Source organism: Dromaius novaehollandiae, chromosome 7 (assembly GCF_036370855.1).
Source record: "Dromaius novaehollandiae isolate bDroNov1 chromosome 7, bDroNov1.hap1, whole genome shotgun sequence".
In the NCBI taxonomy this organism is placed as follows: Eukaryota; Metazoa; Chordata; class Aves; order Casuariiformes; family Dromaiidae; genus Dromaius; species Dromaius novaehollandiae.
Genome location: NC_088104.1, coordinates 23479391 through 23495872, shown reverse-complemented (window position 1 = coordinate 23495872; position 16482 = coordinate 23479391). Strand labels below are relative to the sequence as shown.

General features: G+C 37.9%; 1 protein-coding gene across 1 annotated transcript in view; it reads right to left on the bottom strand.

Moving 5' to 3' along the window:
* The window catches only part of MYO3B (myosin IIIB), a 223968-nt gene that overhangs the window by 99918 nt on the left and 107568 nt on the right, over positions 1-16482 (bottom strand). The window contains exons 13-25 of the mRNA XM_064514931.1: positions 15873-15969; positions 14870-14986; positions 13892-13996; positions 10607-10690; positions 9674-9876; positions 9065-9163; positions 8331-8445; positions 7812-7938; positions 7457-7667; positions 5743-5890; positions 5339-5492; positions 3365-3453; positions 1541-1670 (exon numbers count right to left, since the gene is read on the bottom strand). Coding sequence (XP_064371001.1) covers positions 1541-1670; positions 3365-3453; positions 5339-5492; positions 5743-5890; positions 7457-7667; positions 7812-7938; positions 8331-8445; positions 9065-9163; positions 9674-9876; positions 10607-10690; positions 13892-13996; positions 14870-14986; positions 15873-15969 — 1679 coding nt within the window. The remainder of the gene's footprint in view (positions 1-1540; positions 1671-3364; positions 3454-5338; positions 5493-5742; positions 5891-7456; positions 7668-7811; positions 7939-8330; positions 8446-9064; positions 9164-9673; positions 9877-10606; positions 10691-13891; positions 13997-14869; positions 14987-15872; positions 15970-16482) is intronic.

The window sequence follows — 16482 nt, the reverse complement described above, 5'->3', positions numbered from 1 at the left end:
TAACAAGGACTCTGATGACAGAAGTGGACACAAAGATTCTTCGTTCCCCTCTTGGGCACAGAACAATCCTACTCCAGCTTAAACTATACCTCTCTCCCCATTTATGCTTGTCACAGCTGAAATGAGAAGCAGATTCCTCACTGGCTCCTCACTTCTCAGGGACCCTCCTAAAGCATGATTTGGAGGAAGGCAATCCAGAGTCCTCTAATTACAAGAAAAGAACAGATACAATATAACAGGAATCTATCCTATGTAGAACATAAACAGAGATAGTTTGCTATCCATTACACATGTGCAAAAATGGCCCAAACATCTGGGTTTCTCCAGATGTTCTTTTTCTACGGAAGAGCGGTTGAGAGTAAAGCCAGAGACTGTGACTGGGCTACTGAGCATCCAGAAATCCTAGACAGAGGCACTGCACAGGCACAGAATCAAATCTACAGCCCATATACAGTAAATCTACACAGCACTACCCAATGCATGGACACTTTTTTCTATCCGGGATATTTTGGATAGAAATATGATGACCTCTTTTGCAAAGCCACTAGCAGCAATGATTACTCAGCAGAATTCAGCCCAAGGTATGTGTAACAGTTTGAATGTCTGACTGTATCACTTTGAAAGATATCCTTCATACCCATTTCAACATTTTTTGTCAGTATAATATAGATTAGCATATGCATTTCCTGGTTAGCATAAGACCAAGACATTAAACAGTGATCATGTTACATTTTTCTATTTAAAATCAATAGCACTATCTTTTCATTGCAAAACTCTATCCACGAACAACTCTATAGCCACAACATAATTACTGGAAGTCTCTTCACTCACAGAAATAAATGTCATATCAGACCAAAAGAACTTTGCAATCTAATACAATCCACCCTATTTGGATTATTCCTTTTTATTACATCTTTTTCTTATCCATTACAAAAAAGAAACTTTGAAAACATATGAAGTGTTGACAGACATTTTCTGTGTGTAGATTTGTTGGCTTCTTGGCATGCATATTGTGCAACTATCATTTGCACAGGTTATTGGTACTCTGGCAACTATCCATGGAGTAATCAAACTTCATCTTACTGTTTTAGCCATGGATATATGCACTTTCATGTAAGTCAACATTGACAAGCTTTAACTCAACTGAAGTAATCAATTTGAATAGATTAGTATGTTGTATTTATAATTTGTAAGAAATTTATTCATGTATTGCACTGATTCATCTACACAGATAGGTATGACATCCAAACTACCTTTATCTAAATAAGATATACATGATTTATGAACTCTAAGACGCATGACACAAGAATCTATCAACTGAGAATTGATCTCAGCAAAGGACTGACAAATGGCAAAGGACCAAGCAACTCCCATATTTTCATCCTTCTCTGACAATGAGTTCTGGCCTTGCATATCAGATAACCTCCCTTTCTCTGGAGTGGAGGAAGGAATCTTGCCTCCTGGGTCTACTGGAGTAAGAGTTTTAGGGGACAAGATAGCTGAAGAGGCTGCAGTGTTAGCAAAGATGTGCAAAAAATACCTGTTTTGGTTAACGGACTAGAGAAGAGCTGCTGAAGCAGTTTGTTCTCTGATGTTCGCAACACCACCACTACGTCAGCAGGTAGAGTGTCTCTGTTCTTCTCAAGGAATGCGCAGGCATCATACAATACCTAGCATGGGAAACAGAACCAAACACAACATCAGAAAGGGTTACCCCAAACCCACCATTTTCTTTAAAGCATGAAGTGTCAAGACGATTCAGTAGACCTGTTAGTTTGGCTCTGACAAGCCAGGGAATTATCCACAAAGGAGTTCAAATTGTACAGCAGTGTCTTCAGAATGCAAAATGGCTATAAACAGCATCTATATTCACAGCATGTCACTGCACATCAGATTGGTTTAAATGGCTTAAGTTGAGTCATGTTGTATTATCCTGTGTCACATCAAACAGTGGTGTGCATGATGCAATATAGAGAACCACATCAAAACTTAAGTTGACAGTTTACATAAGTACAAAATGGCTCTCAGATAGTCATCATCTATTTATTGTCTGCAACAAATGTGGGATCTGCAACTAGACCTGTTGGAGAAACAGGAGCAAGTTTTATATCTAGGACACATCAAGGTACATTAAAATGATTTCTCACTGCTTCCAAAATGATAGCAGGAAAACAAAACATTCCTGTAGGGATTTCCCTCTTCCTCTCTGGTAGGGCACATCACTTTTGATTCTTTATTCTCTAAAGCTTCAGTAGGCAAAATAGCTTTTTTAATTATTATCCTATTTATTAGAAATTAATGTCTGGTTCTCTGTAGTCATACAAGAATCTGATAATTTTGCTTAACCTTTTATTTTTTTAAAACCATAGTAATTGTTATACAGGTTTAATTAACACTAGCAATATTCCTCTCTAGCCTAATTCCACTAGTATGAATTTTACACAGAAACTGAATGCTGTCCTGCAATGGTGAACCAGCCGACAGTGTTTTTATTACTTGGCCATTTGCTTAGCAAAGAATTTACTAAACCTGTGTGAAATTTTACAGTTATTCTTAACAAGCCAGAAAGCTGGACTAAATTTACTAGAACATATCTTAAAATTCTGGAGTCTTAAAATTAGCCAGAGTTGAAATTACTGATAAATATATAAAATGGCTACTTCATTTTAATTTTGTTTATAAACAGAGATTTGGACCTGAAATCACAGGCAAAATTCATGTTATGTGAAACAACTGGACCCTAATTCCCCATTCAAAATAATATGTGAACTCCTGAGAACAAAACATGTTGTGTGCTACAGAATATGGGAAATCGTCTGTGCTAGCAGAAAATTACTCCCATCTTTCCAATGCTCTCTATAGGAGCTTAAGTACTATTCGAGATACTATTTTATATTGCATTTTTTCACTGTAACCCGATTTCCTTTATGCATGCATGCACACACACAAGCACGCACGTGCACACACACTCACGCGTGCACACACACACAGGTGGGTGCGCACACACACAACTACTGGGGCATTCAGGTGAAATTAACAGCCGATTATGTTACAATTTAGTAACCTCTTCTGCCTCCAGTGAGTTGCTCCTTTAAAAAAACATTGTAGTAGTGGTGCTTCTGGTGTCAAATTTCTTTTCCAGATAAAGGGAGTTTACTTTTCACACACTTTATGGAAGAGCTGTAAGGACAGGTTCTAAAATGGCCTACTTTGCACAGAAAATTTTATCGCAGATTCCAGGTTTCCATAAACCTTATAATTTTTTCTATTAAAATGTGGAAAAAAAAATCTTAACGCAATGACTGCGGATAGAATGACCACACACCAATGTTACTTGAATTAAATAAGAATCACATGACCTTACCTTTCCAGCATAGTGCTGAATACCAAATGACAATTCTACTCCTTTTGGTCTCCAAAAGTATTTGCATCGTAAATTATCTTCAAATTTATCTAGACATTTGAGAAGTGACATTGATAAAAGTGAATTTACAGTGGTTAAGTAAAATCTGCCTCCTAATTACAGGCAGTTTATAGCAATTCTGGCTTCTTGAACAGCAAACTCGGACATTATCAAGTTGCCCAGTAACAGCTGTATGCCAGTTTCTCTGTGCTTTCTTCCAAACTGCCTTTCAGAATGGAACAGCCCATTCTAAAATAGCCCAGCAAGACTGTCTTCCAAATCCCACTTTTTTTAGTTTTATGCAAGGAAAATTATCAAATAATAGGAGCCAATGAGAAGGTGTGGGAACTTCTTTTACTTTCCTACAAATTTGCTTATATATATTTAGGGGTTTTTTCAACTATGTAGATTAAAGCTGTGCACATACCTGATCTGTCTAAATGACTGCTGTTATTTCTATCTTCCCCAGGCTCCCTTCCCCATTCATTTAGTCTCACACACAATGTTTTAAATACATGTTAATATCTTCAGGTTGGGACCATCTCTAATTTGCCTTTGGACTTCTACAGAAAAAATGTCTTCTATCTAAAGGGCTATCTGTTTCCTGTGACATACCTCTAGAGAGCTGACAGAAAAAGAAACACCTACTTGCTAAGAAAAAGGCCTTTTACACCCTGTGAAATTTTGCATGCTCTGTAAGATTTTGTAATGAAATTAGGGCTGATATTGTGAAAACTGCTATTTTATTTCTTTATCTGAACAACCAACTGGAGGCCTGAGGCAGGAATCAGTTGATAAAATTCTCTGTCATGTTGTATAGGAGGTCAGATGAGATTATCAAAATGGTCTTTTCTAATGTTAGAATCCATTAGTTTTTTGTCTTAGTATTTTCTTTCTATTGATGTTTAATCAAACTTTAGTATCCATGTAAAGAGAATTAGGCTTGAATTTTTTATTTTTAATTAATGCTTGTCTGGCACATCTGGAGCGGGCAAAATATCCCAGTTTGCTCTCATCTTGAGGGGTCCTGGTGTTCTCAAGACATCAGTAACAAGACTGTCAGCACTGCCGCATGGAGGGTGCCTCTGTGAAAGTGTAAATTCAATATTCAGTATTAGCTGATTTACAGGACCCACAGGCAGGCACACTGCTTTAGTACACAATTGAGGATTGGAATGAAATGACAGCAGTCATTTTATCTTTGACCTAAATATAAGTTTCATTTCAACCCCGCCGAAGTGAAAAATCGTGTATATATATATATATATCATATGATTTAACAGGCAGCTGTTATTCCCTGTTGCGCATTCCACTGAAGGAACTGGAACTATCTGTTACATAACACAGGGAAAAAATGTATCTCCAGTAAATAAAAACAGGACAACAGTTTAGAGGATGGCATGTGCTGCATGTTTTAAAGTTGGTACCAAGATTTTTTATACATAAAATATGCATGAAGGGAGGGAAATATTCCACCAGATGGCACACCAGAAATAACACATACTTTCTATTTACGATGAGATAATCTGGAGTGAAGCAGTATTTTCTAATTTCTTACTATCAACACTGATGCTAACTCACAGGGTGGTTCTGGACACAAGGTTCTCCTATATCTCAGCCTTCTCTTGAGAAATAGGGATAAAAAACACTTGATGTATCTTGCAGACAGGGGCACCACACAGGTTATTTCCTTAAAACAGTGAGGAGACAATAAAACCCTTGACATGAGGTATGTAAAATAACTTTGGCAACATAAAAACAGAAAACACGTAAGACATAGAAGAATGACGAAGCACAATGAAAAATATACTTAATATGCCAAACAAAATGGCAAAGCCTCAATGGGATAACTGGGCTAGTAAAACTGAAGTAAAGATGTCATTCCTCATTCTCGAAATATATTAGTCATTCCCAAGGATTTTTGTTTGTCCATACCAACTAAAGTAAAGTCTGTTGCTTGAGGAAATCGGCTTTCTTCATCTAGTAGAGAAAGGAGACCCATGGGTTTCTGGAGGAACATATCTAGAAGCGGGCGGTTGTCCTCATATTCCACTGTAGTAGCATCAATTCCCTCATTCTGATACTCCATCTACAAAGTTACCAGCACAGTTTTAACACTGAAGCTGTCAGAGCAACATCATTAGGACATTCATGACACACAGCAATACTCTATCTGCCCCAACCACGTTACTTACAAAACTGTAACAACTGCACTGAAAGATGTGGTCCTCATCTTGCATTAATATCACATACATGCTTTATGGTTTATAACATGCTCCTGAGCATGTTCTACAGGTCAGGATTGATGATTCACACAGACTCAGCAGAGTTACATTTACCTGCTCAAGTGCAAAGATATGTTGATTGAAATAAAACTGGATCTGTTCATTAGCAATATTTATGCACAGCTGCTCAAATGAATTTCTTGTGAAGTTCTCAAATCCAAAAATATCTAGTATCCCAACATTAATCCCATTTTCAACATTGCTGCATGGAAAATACAAACAATATTCATCATGAAGAACACCAAGGAAAAATCAAAATACACATGGTAACTAAGATTGCATAATCAAATCAATCTGTTGCAAAAAGAGAGGAGAAAAAGCTTATGCAAACTTATGACAACTTATACGTTTTTTCAGCATCATTAACACTTGTCCCCCTGCTTTCATTATGCAAATTTTGCCATGAAGAAGGCAGGAGAATCATGGGTACACAGTAACAGATTCTCTGGAACTGTAGTAAAACGAGTGGTTTCAGCGAGCAGATCCCAAACCAAATACATCGACAGTTCCTCCAGGTGGACAAATGGTGCCAAGCTCTTATAGCATGTTTTTACTACACTCAGACAGCAGAGTAATTGTCAAGTCTGCTGCTGCTACAGCTGGACTAGTAAAAGCATATGTGCGAGCTCAAGTATATTTACACCACAGTCACCACTGGAACCACAAATGTGGTTGAGGACATGTCTATGTGATGCAGTGAAGTGCCAGCTAGAGATCTCCAAGATACCTCCAAGATCAGAAATAATACAGCATATTAACATCGGGCCTAGGCAGAGCATTACATTAACATGCCTGCTCTACTTCCAGTACCCGACTAGGTTCATTCATAGGTTGTCTGTCTGAGCATGGTAACACATTGTGTGCTGTGTAGACATGCTATGAAAGGAGCAACGGTGTCTGCCAAAACTTCTCCTCACCTTGACTTTTGCCTAAAACAGATGGATTCAGATTATATTCAGAATCATCAATTTTTTATATTCAGAGAATGCCAGCTGGAGGTATGATAATCCCAAGACACCTTTTGCTACACTGGCACTATCTAGAAGGAATGAAACAGTTCTGGTAGAATTCAAAACTGTCATCTTTAAGCTATGCTGGCAATAATTATTCTACAGGTTCTACATGCTACTACAGTGCTGGTCCCTCCATGCCCTGTCCAGTCTCCCAGCAGGGAAGCAGGAGTCTTGTAGCCAACACTGTTGCTTTCCCATCACCTAAAAGGTTCTCTTATTTCTAGAAATCTCTATAGTTGCTTGAAAAGAGCAAAACAGCCAGATCAGTACCTGGCAAAGAAAACATAAAAAGGTGCTATGAAAATGTTTCTGTAATTATCAAAAGTTCAAAAATGTCAAAAATGTCTCAGTAGTAGCAGAACAGTAATAACCTGAGACCTACATTTATTATGAGCTTAACACTGCTGAAGTATGGAAGGACTGTGAAAACATACGAAGATTTTCAGTGCACTCCAATTATCTACCAGCCTTTGGTATGGTTTTAATGTTTATTACATAGGAAGCATCTCTTTAATGAATTCTATAGGTTTTAACCACCCAATTTCTATTGACTTCAGTAGCTAAACTCCACTCTTTGAAAATGTTGGGGTTAATGTCCTAGAAACAGAATTCAGCATCACAGCATGAAAGCCATCTTGAAGCCTTAGCCAAAATAAACACAACACCCCTCCTGCACAATCAAAAATATATAAATGGATGAACCACCAAAGATACATGCACAGTAAATACACATGATTCAGTGACGTGTAACTTGCCATATATTTTTATCTGGCTGCAGCAACGTATTAATACGATTTACGATCCAGCTGAAGAGCCGGCCATAAAGTGCTTTAGACATGGCATCTCGCACATCAGCTGCTTTGTCCACAGTGTTTGTTCGGATAATAGTCTCCCCTCGTGTTACAACACAGCGGGAGGTTAGGGCCTCCTGAAGTTCTTCTGACCCAATGCTTAGCAGTGTAGCAGCTGAAAGACAATGGCGAAAAGATACATGACTGGGACTGTGCAGTGGAAATTGCTAGCATTGCCTAACCATCATCACAAGTTAGAGATCCTCACAAACACAGTCAAATTGCATTTACAGAACTGACAATACTAAAATGTATTTACCATTATCTAAGGCTTCTGGGTTGGGAACCTCACTTTTATCTGTTTGGTGTTGTGAAGAAATGGCAGCAAACTCAATGTTTCCAGTATTTAAGATCCCACTCAGAATTCTATACACTGAATACACTTCCTGTAAAAGATGACAAAAAGCACTTTCAAGAAGCCAATTAGATATACTGACCAAATTTAGTCTGTAAAGAAAAAAGGTGGGCATTGGAATGGGTGTTAAAGCTTGTAGATTGTTCTGAGACCAAGTTCTACTAATTCAAGTAAGCTCCTACTGACACAGAAAACAGCGTGAAACAGAACTGTGAATGGACTTGCCTGAGTAAAGACTGAAATCTCAGATTGGTCCTGGCTCCCAGGTGCGTGGTTTTGCTTTCACAGGTCATTTCTGTCATAAGAGAGACTCTGTGGCACAGGTGTGTATTCATAAAACCAAACAGCAGCCTGTGCACAGGCAGCAGCGGAGGTGGTTTTCAGAAGAATGATCAATAATGGATTAGCAACTGGATCTCTTACCTCATCAGTGAATCCTATAATTCTAAAGCAATGCTGAATGGCTTCAAACTGTCTTCCATAGGAATCTTTAGTAATAATATCCTGCATTACTCTTCCAGTTTCATTATCAATATATCTAAATAGAGTGGGAGAAATAAAGTGCCATACTAGCAGATATCCTAGTACAACCTCTAATGACTTCAACACAACTACATCAGTAACTGGAAAGAACATATATCCAAATATCTTTTAATTAAATACTTTGGTGCTAGTTCATAGAGAGTCTTTGTTTCTGTTGCATTAATTTTTGCTGCTTCTTTGTTAATATTTGTTCCTAGTGCTACCAACATTTCATCCCTGCCCCTGTCCCCGCAATACAGATCAGATGCTCCCGAAGTACAAATATCAATTAAAAAAACACAAGCCCAAAACATACTCTAGGTTCTTACTTAAGTATTACAGTGTGAAAGCAAAAGTAGTCACTTCTGGCAATTGCCCTGATCTGAAAGTAAGACAGACTATCTACACAGTAAGAAGCTTGTTTTTTCCTCCTCCTCTTTAGATAATTCAAGTTCTCAAACTAACACAAATAATGTAATTCCTTATTGTCCATCCTCTTCTCTGCTTGGAAGGATTAAAAAAGATCCTTAAGAGATGGAGAAGGATTAAGAGAGATTTTAAGGCATCATACTGAAAGCAAGAGCTGATCAATAGCTAATGACAACAAGCAGTTAAAACAAATGAGTGATAGTTACCTAGGAGGCTTCTTTTCTGGAAGCCTGTATTCAGAAAGTTTCTTCTGATGATAAAGGCCAGCATAAATATAATAAAATATATGGAAATTTTTCTCCCCTCTGGAAAAAAAAAGTATCGTTATAAAGCACACGTTTATTCTTGTGGTACTTTGTACAAGGTAAAAGTAGAAGTCCTTATTGCAAGCTCACTGAAGTAGGTAACAAAAATCCCCCTGGTTTTAATGGTGTAGGATCAGGGCCAGTAGTGGTGAAAGACCAGAGGCAAGTATTGCATCTGTGAAACACAAAAAAACCCAGCCAATCACAAGTGGCAAAGGGTCCAAGATCAGGGTCTCCTCCTTTTTAGGATTCTGGAAGCTATGCACAGTTGTGTGCTGCAATGCTTGTTTTCCAGAGGGAATATCTCCCCTCTGGAATGCTCCCCAGTGGAAGCACTGGCTTCCACTTCAAAAGAACTGACTGACTATTCTGATAGTCATAGCACTGTACAGAGGATTACTGCTTTAGTACAAGATACTATTGAAACCATTTAAAATAAAGCATTTTGGAAAATTAAACAAAAGCCCAACATGATATAAATGTGAAAGGATAGATGATTAATGCACCTACACAGCCTGTTTTATGACCCTCGATTTTTCAAGTAGATATTCAGAAATCTTTGCTCCCATTACAGCTCCTGTGGCCGTAAACATCATTTCCAGGTATTTTCCAAAGCGACTTGAGTTATCATTGATGGCAGTGCAGGCATTCCCAAATGCTTCAACCAGAGGATTCACCTGAAGAATTTTCTCACGCAAAGCACGGTTATTGGCCTTGACAGAACAGATACAGATCAGAAGGACCACTAAAAGTATATACTGCTTACCCACAATCCACTTCCTGCATCAGAAGCATAGCATACCCTACCAGGTTCATGTGGTGTTAGGTACTTTTTAACTGGGGTTAAACTACCTACTCATACAACAGCAGGGCCATACACTGAAGGGGAAAATCTCTTGCAGGTATGAAAATCTGGATTCTTTCTCCTCTGCAATTGTTCTGCCTATCAGGGTTCATATATTTTAATTAAACTGCTAAAAATATCAAAAACTAAACAAGAACTTAGCTAAGATCAGGATCATACTAACATACATACTTATGGTTAACCTTATACACTGGATTCTCCCATCATTTTGCACTAGTAGTTTTACCCATAACATTTAAATGTGTGGGTAGAAGTTTCTAAGATCAGACCTGCAGCAAGATCTGTCATTCTTTATTGTACAAACGAACAACAGGGGATGTCATAAACAGTGTAGATAACTACACACACTGAATGCTCAGGATTTGGAATTTTTGCTTTAAAAATATCAAGTGACATGGAGCAGCATCATACTCTAATGGCTTGATTCACTACTTAGAATGCGTAATTACTCTGTCCCTCACTCAAGTGGGGCAATTCACAGGAATAGCTTTAAGCATTAAAGATGAGATAAAGAGGAAGTATTTGTGGGTGGGGTGGGGAGGATTTGTTCGTAGTTTGACATGATTGGCTAGAAATACCTTTCCCAAGAAGGTCAAATGCTGGACGATCAGATGGGCACTTTCTGTCTTTCCAGCACCACTTTCCCCGCTGATGATAATGCACTGACACACAAAACAAAGCAGTAAGTACGCAGCTCACCACATGGTTGATAAATAGGTTTTCAGCTATTACTGTTCCTATCTGTTATCTAATGTTTAGTACCAAGACTGCAAAATACCTTCAGGGTCAACTCCCTCAAATCCCTTTTGAAATAAAAGATCAGCAAGGGCTCAGTGTAACCATTCTTTTATTCCCTAGATTACTAAAATGTGTCTCACAATGTCTGATAGCAGTGTGTGTGTGTGTGTGTGTGTGTGTGTGTGTGTGAAGGAACGACTGAAATTCTAAGGGCCAAGACACATAACTGAGTGACCATGTCTAAAAGCTAACACGTGCCATGCACATACGCAGCTTGCAGCAAATGCTTGAATCTCAGAGAACCGCCATAGCTCAGTTGATGCAACATAATTCAACAGCATACCTGAGCTCACTGAAATGACTTTTTATGAATTAACATGAAATACAGGGTACAGCTGTATTTAAAGTACTGTCCAAAAGCCTGCTCCTGGCTTTAAAAACAATCATAGTGCTTGCTGCTGTGTAGGGAGATTATCCTGTAGGTGATGCTAATATTCAAGCTAACACAGCAAGCTGGCATCTAAACATTTCAGAAGAATATGCATCTGTTCATGGGATGATTCTGGGAGAGCAGATCCATATTATTCCTGAGTTTGCAGTCTGTATCACAGGATATTTTACAGGTTCTCCAAGCTGCTTTCAGGCTCAGCGACTAGCTGGAAGTGTTCAAATCACTCAGTATCCTCCTCTCCGCTCTTGCACTTGATGAAGGACGTGGAAGAAGGCCAGTAGTATATCAGCTTTTGAACACTTTAGGTCATAGCAAGTAAGAAATCTAACAGCATTTTTTATTTTCTTGATTTTCAGGTGTTCTATAGATCACCAGCACAAATATTAGTCTATTTAAGGTACAGTATGAACTGACATCTAATTAAAATGTTAAATGCTGAACAGCTGCATAAATTTGTGTGTTTCTGTGCAACACCTGAGAGTTATTTAGACATGGTGAATATTCTGTGCAAGGAGAAGAGATGAGGTTTTAAGACACTTGATGCAAGTTACAGAGCCAAATGACTGTGTGTGGGGGGGTACTGTTATATAAAAACAACAGTAAACGATAAGAAGTACTGTTTTCTGGACAACAGGCAGATCACATCACTTAATCAGTAAATTTAATATACAGAAATTTTTTTCCATGTGAGGTTACAGAACTGAGCTTTGTGAAAAGATCTGAAAGAGGCAACAGTTCTCTGGACAACATTTCTGATAACCCTATCTGGCCAAGAGAGAGATTATCCATTCTTCCCTCCCCAGCCTGCAATACCTTTAGGCATTTCATCTTTTATATTTACCATTCCTCACTGTCAAGTTTCCTGCCAAGAGCAACTTTTGTTCTTCCATGAAGAGCAAAGTATATTGGTGGGGAGGTAAGTTATAAGAAATACCATAAAGTACATGGAATAATTACTGGGTATGTTAGATACCACTGTATTCTGTGCTCCACGATGAATATTGCTGCGCAACATTCTTGGGCATCGGGCAACTTTTGGTGCCTGATAGCAGGTGCAGGAATCGACTCTAACACGATATGTGCAATATGACATTTACAGTTCATTTATTTGCTTCTTTTTAGGTAGTTTTGCTCTTCTTGGAAGCAGATACCTAGTGATGGATTTACAGAGTTGTGGTATCTAATTTAATTGCCTTTAGGTGACTGAAGAAGTCAGGTATGACAGTTTAAATTCCAAAAGCCAATGAATTCCTGTAGAACTCATACTGGCCAGAACCTGACTTCAGCTGTAGCAAAAATGTTAGGCCTGGAATTGAATCTCAGGAAATTTCACAGGAAAATACAAGAAAAGCTGAATGGATAAAGCAAGCAGAATAAAAACATTTTTGATCTGGCTACAGTGTGCATCGAGAGCATCCTTATCTGAAGAACCAACATAAAATTGCCCAGTTCAACAGATATAAACATGCTACTGTAATCTTTCAGAAACATAAAATAGCAAATTGTATATGCTGACAGGCATACCTGAATGCCTGCAAGTAATTAGCTGCCTCTGTACAAAGACAGAGATCTCAGTGCAAATTAATTCCTAAACAGGTGTGAAGGATATATAATATTAAAAATTTACAAAATTAGCCTGAAGGGCTGATGTCAAAACTGATGTTTTCCCCAGATAACAAGTTCTTATGTAATTTATACTACATGAATATTTGTTCTGTTTAATGCCTCCATCAAAGACCATATAAGATATTACGTAGGTACTAGCCATACCTCAGACCAGTGTACTTCTGCAAACTTAGTAGAACCCCTTTCTCTTTTCTTCGTCTTTAACATCCACTTTATTTGTTGTGTTTGTTTAGTGTTTTCTCATCATGGTTTCAGTATTATTTTATTCTGCTTTTGTGATTTTAAGAAGCGTTTTCTATGAATTATTGTGTGATGTGCGGGGAAATACGTCAGGAGTACTTTATAAATAAAATAATTATTAGCCCCCAATATCCATGTATACATATAGCACATGATGTTAGAAAGAGAGCAAAATTACAATCTTAAGAATATGATAAAAAGGAATCCAGCTTCTGCAGCACTGTATTCCATTGGCATTAAAATCACTGCAATATAATTGGATTTGTGTCCTCATTACTTTATATTAGAACTATCCTTAATATATTCTACCACAAAAATGAGTGATCGCAGAGTTAATGGTTCATATTTTCTGTGACTTGCACTCAGAAGAACTGACTACCCATTGCTTGATAATGTCTTCATGCGAAAGAGGGGTTGAAACTCTGTCAATCTGCAACAGCATGGAGACCCCCTATTCCATACAGGAGCAAATGATTACAGTACCTACTGCAAGACAGGCCAGCATCAGGGTGAACAGCAGCCACCTGCAGGTGGCATCAACTGCCAACACTTCATGGTCATCCAGGAAATGATGCCAAGTAAACCTAGCATAGCATTTGGCCTTGTAATCTCTTTTATGCCACTCTTGTCCTCTTAAGAATTTCCAAACCTGACTGGATTTTTACTCTGTTTTTTCCTGACGCAGGAATAGAAGGCTTAGAGAAAAAGCTTCCCCAAGTACAATGTAACACTGAACATTAGCCACATTTACATAGCACAATGGCACTATGATTAATGTGAAATCTAAAAGAAGTGAATGGATTCTTACCTGATCTTTGCTGGATGTAACCATACTTTGGTAGGCAGCATCCGCAGAGGCAAATATGTGTGGGGGATTGGATGAACGCTTCACACCATGATAAAGCCTGGAGAACTAAATAAATTGAAAAAAAAAAAGTCCAAATACCCAACTTGCATGCATAATTAAGAACTGAGAAGGAGAACAGTACGATGGAAATAACTTCTGCCTGTTAAATAGAAGATAGTTGCCTGTTCTACCATAGAATTTCCACTGATCACTTGGCTGAAGAGTGGTAATTCTTGGCACTGCCTGATTTTCAAACACAAATTATGAAACCTAAAATGCACCCCAAATTTTCATCCACAAGACTGTGAGGAGAACTGTATCACAAGGAGTAGGATTTCAAACACAGAATGTTCAAACACAGAAATATCCAAGCTACGCAAAAGGAAACTGCAAAGATAGCAGCGAATCTGAAATGTGGTCCCTCTGCCTGCAACACTGAATTAGGCACCCATGGAAGACTAAGATTTATGGCTCTACCTCCCTTCTTATTCCTACAGAATTAAACTGCCTCTATCCATAAAGCATTTGTTTCAATCCTTTCTTTTTTAAGCAGCAGCTGATGGCAGAGGCCATACAATAACCCAACAGTCAGGCAATTCTTCAGGAAGCGATGGTCTCAGCACAAGGTGGTTCATATAACCATCTTCTGTTTCCCAGAAGAAAGCCCTAGATGCCAGACAAGAGGCACAGATGCGGCTGGGGCAATCTTCGCCCCTCCTGTGGAATTTGTGCCACCAAGCAGAAAGGAATGAGATCAAATGAGACCAAATGGGGAGGGGAGTAAAAAGGAGTATGATTTGTAGCCAGGCTTGTCTGGAAGAAGTAACGGCTAGGTTTTAGTTCCTGCTCCCAGCTCCCAATGTCATTTAAGTATTTCAGCCAGTGGTCTTAATATAAAATGTAAGGCAAATACTGCCCACATCTTAGAGTCTCTCTTACCTGTGGAGAATAAATGCTGAGATTCTGGAAGGGGTTTAAGGCTATTAAAATGTCTCCAACATAAGTATAAATTTGTAAGTCAGCATAGCGTTTCTGCAGTTGATGGATAATTGTATCCTAAGAAGATTACAAAAAAGTTTGACAGTTAAGCAGTATTTTTCCAGATTGGGAGATTTTTTGTAAGTATGCTGAGAACACCAATTAAGAAGTAATTATTTTAAGTGTTACTAACTATTTGTCAAACATGGACAATACAAAACCAAACAAATCTTTTCAAAATTCTTGCTAATGCTGTAAAACTAAGTTAAATGTTACATCCTATTTCCAAGTTAGTATATATTTTGTTATACTGGCCAGAGAAGTAAGCTTCCCAAAGAGAAAATGTCCATACAGATTACCACTGCACTTCATTGTATATTTCAATTTAATTTTTTATTTACTCATGAAACAAGGATCATAATTTTTCAAGGATTAATTTTAAAGTGGTAGCAACAGACTTTTAAACAGGAAGCTTACACAATTTTATATCAGGTTTTTTCCTGCTGGAATGCAATCTAAAGCATCCTCAGAGCAAAAATTTAGATACTCTGCACATAAGTGATATACTGAAATATGAAACAGGTATTCATTGTTTTATCACTGTTTTTATTCACAAGCTGTAGATGCCAAATTATCCTATGAATTACAGGAAAAAAATATTTAAATCTAGATCTTCAAGACTAAACTTTCAATTTTAGGAAACTCACAAAATAATTTAAACTGACACTACTCATAATTAAATTATTCCACATAATAGGATTTTTGCTACTGTTTTTATGTCACTGTATAGAATATTAATGAAGACATGATAGCAGACCAGTCACATGACAGTTCCTTTTCCAAGCTTAGACATGAACTTTGAAAGAAGAAACTCTTCACGCTCTGTTAAAAGAGCCTAAAAAGCAGAAACGGACAAAACGTGAGGCACTAATTGTCAGAAATTGTTACTTAGATTGTACATTACCTCATCTAGAACCTCTAGATTTACCAGATCATCATCTAGCGAGTACGTGTCAGCTCCATCCACATAGTAAGGTCTTCTAGTATGTATTCGTTCATGCCTGGAAGTTTGTTAATAGACAATCAGTGTTATAAACCTATCTCGAAAAAGGCAAACAGTAAGTGGCAATAAGAAGGCATTAGTGGGTGTCTTTTTCATGCAGAAAACACAGGCACACTCTCCAAAATATATAGTTTTCTTTGAAATATCCTTTTATAAAATCTGTATGTGAGCTTGTTGTCCAGTGTAATACCCCTGTTTTCTCTTTCACAATATATAACTCTGATCCGTCAATGCTCAGAGATGAAAATTTACCTGTAGGCTTGCTATTCCCTACTAATACAGAAAAGTATGTATGTATAAAAAAATCCTCCTCTTTCCCCTTCCCTTATTGATATAAGTTAATAAAGTACCACTTTGTGTAATTAAATCCCCCCCAGCCTGTAGTATTGTCATCTACTGACGTTACAATAAGTAGTAAGTAGTACAAAATCCTCCCGTTACCTTGGTGTATGCCAAAGTGTCTCCTCAGGTGACCTTAGATCTGGTCCAAAACAACATTTCTGAACCACGA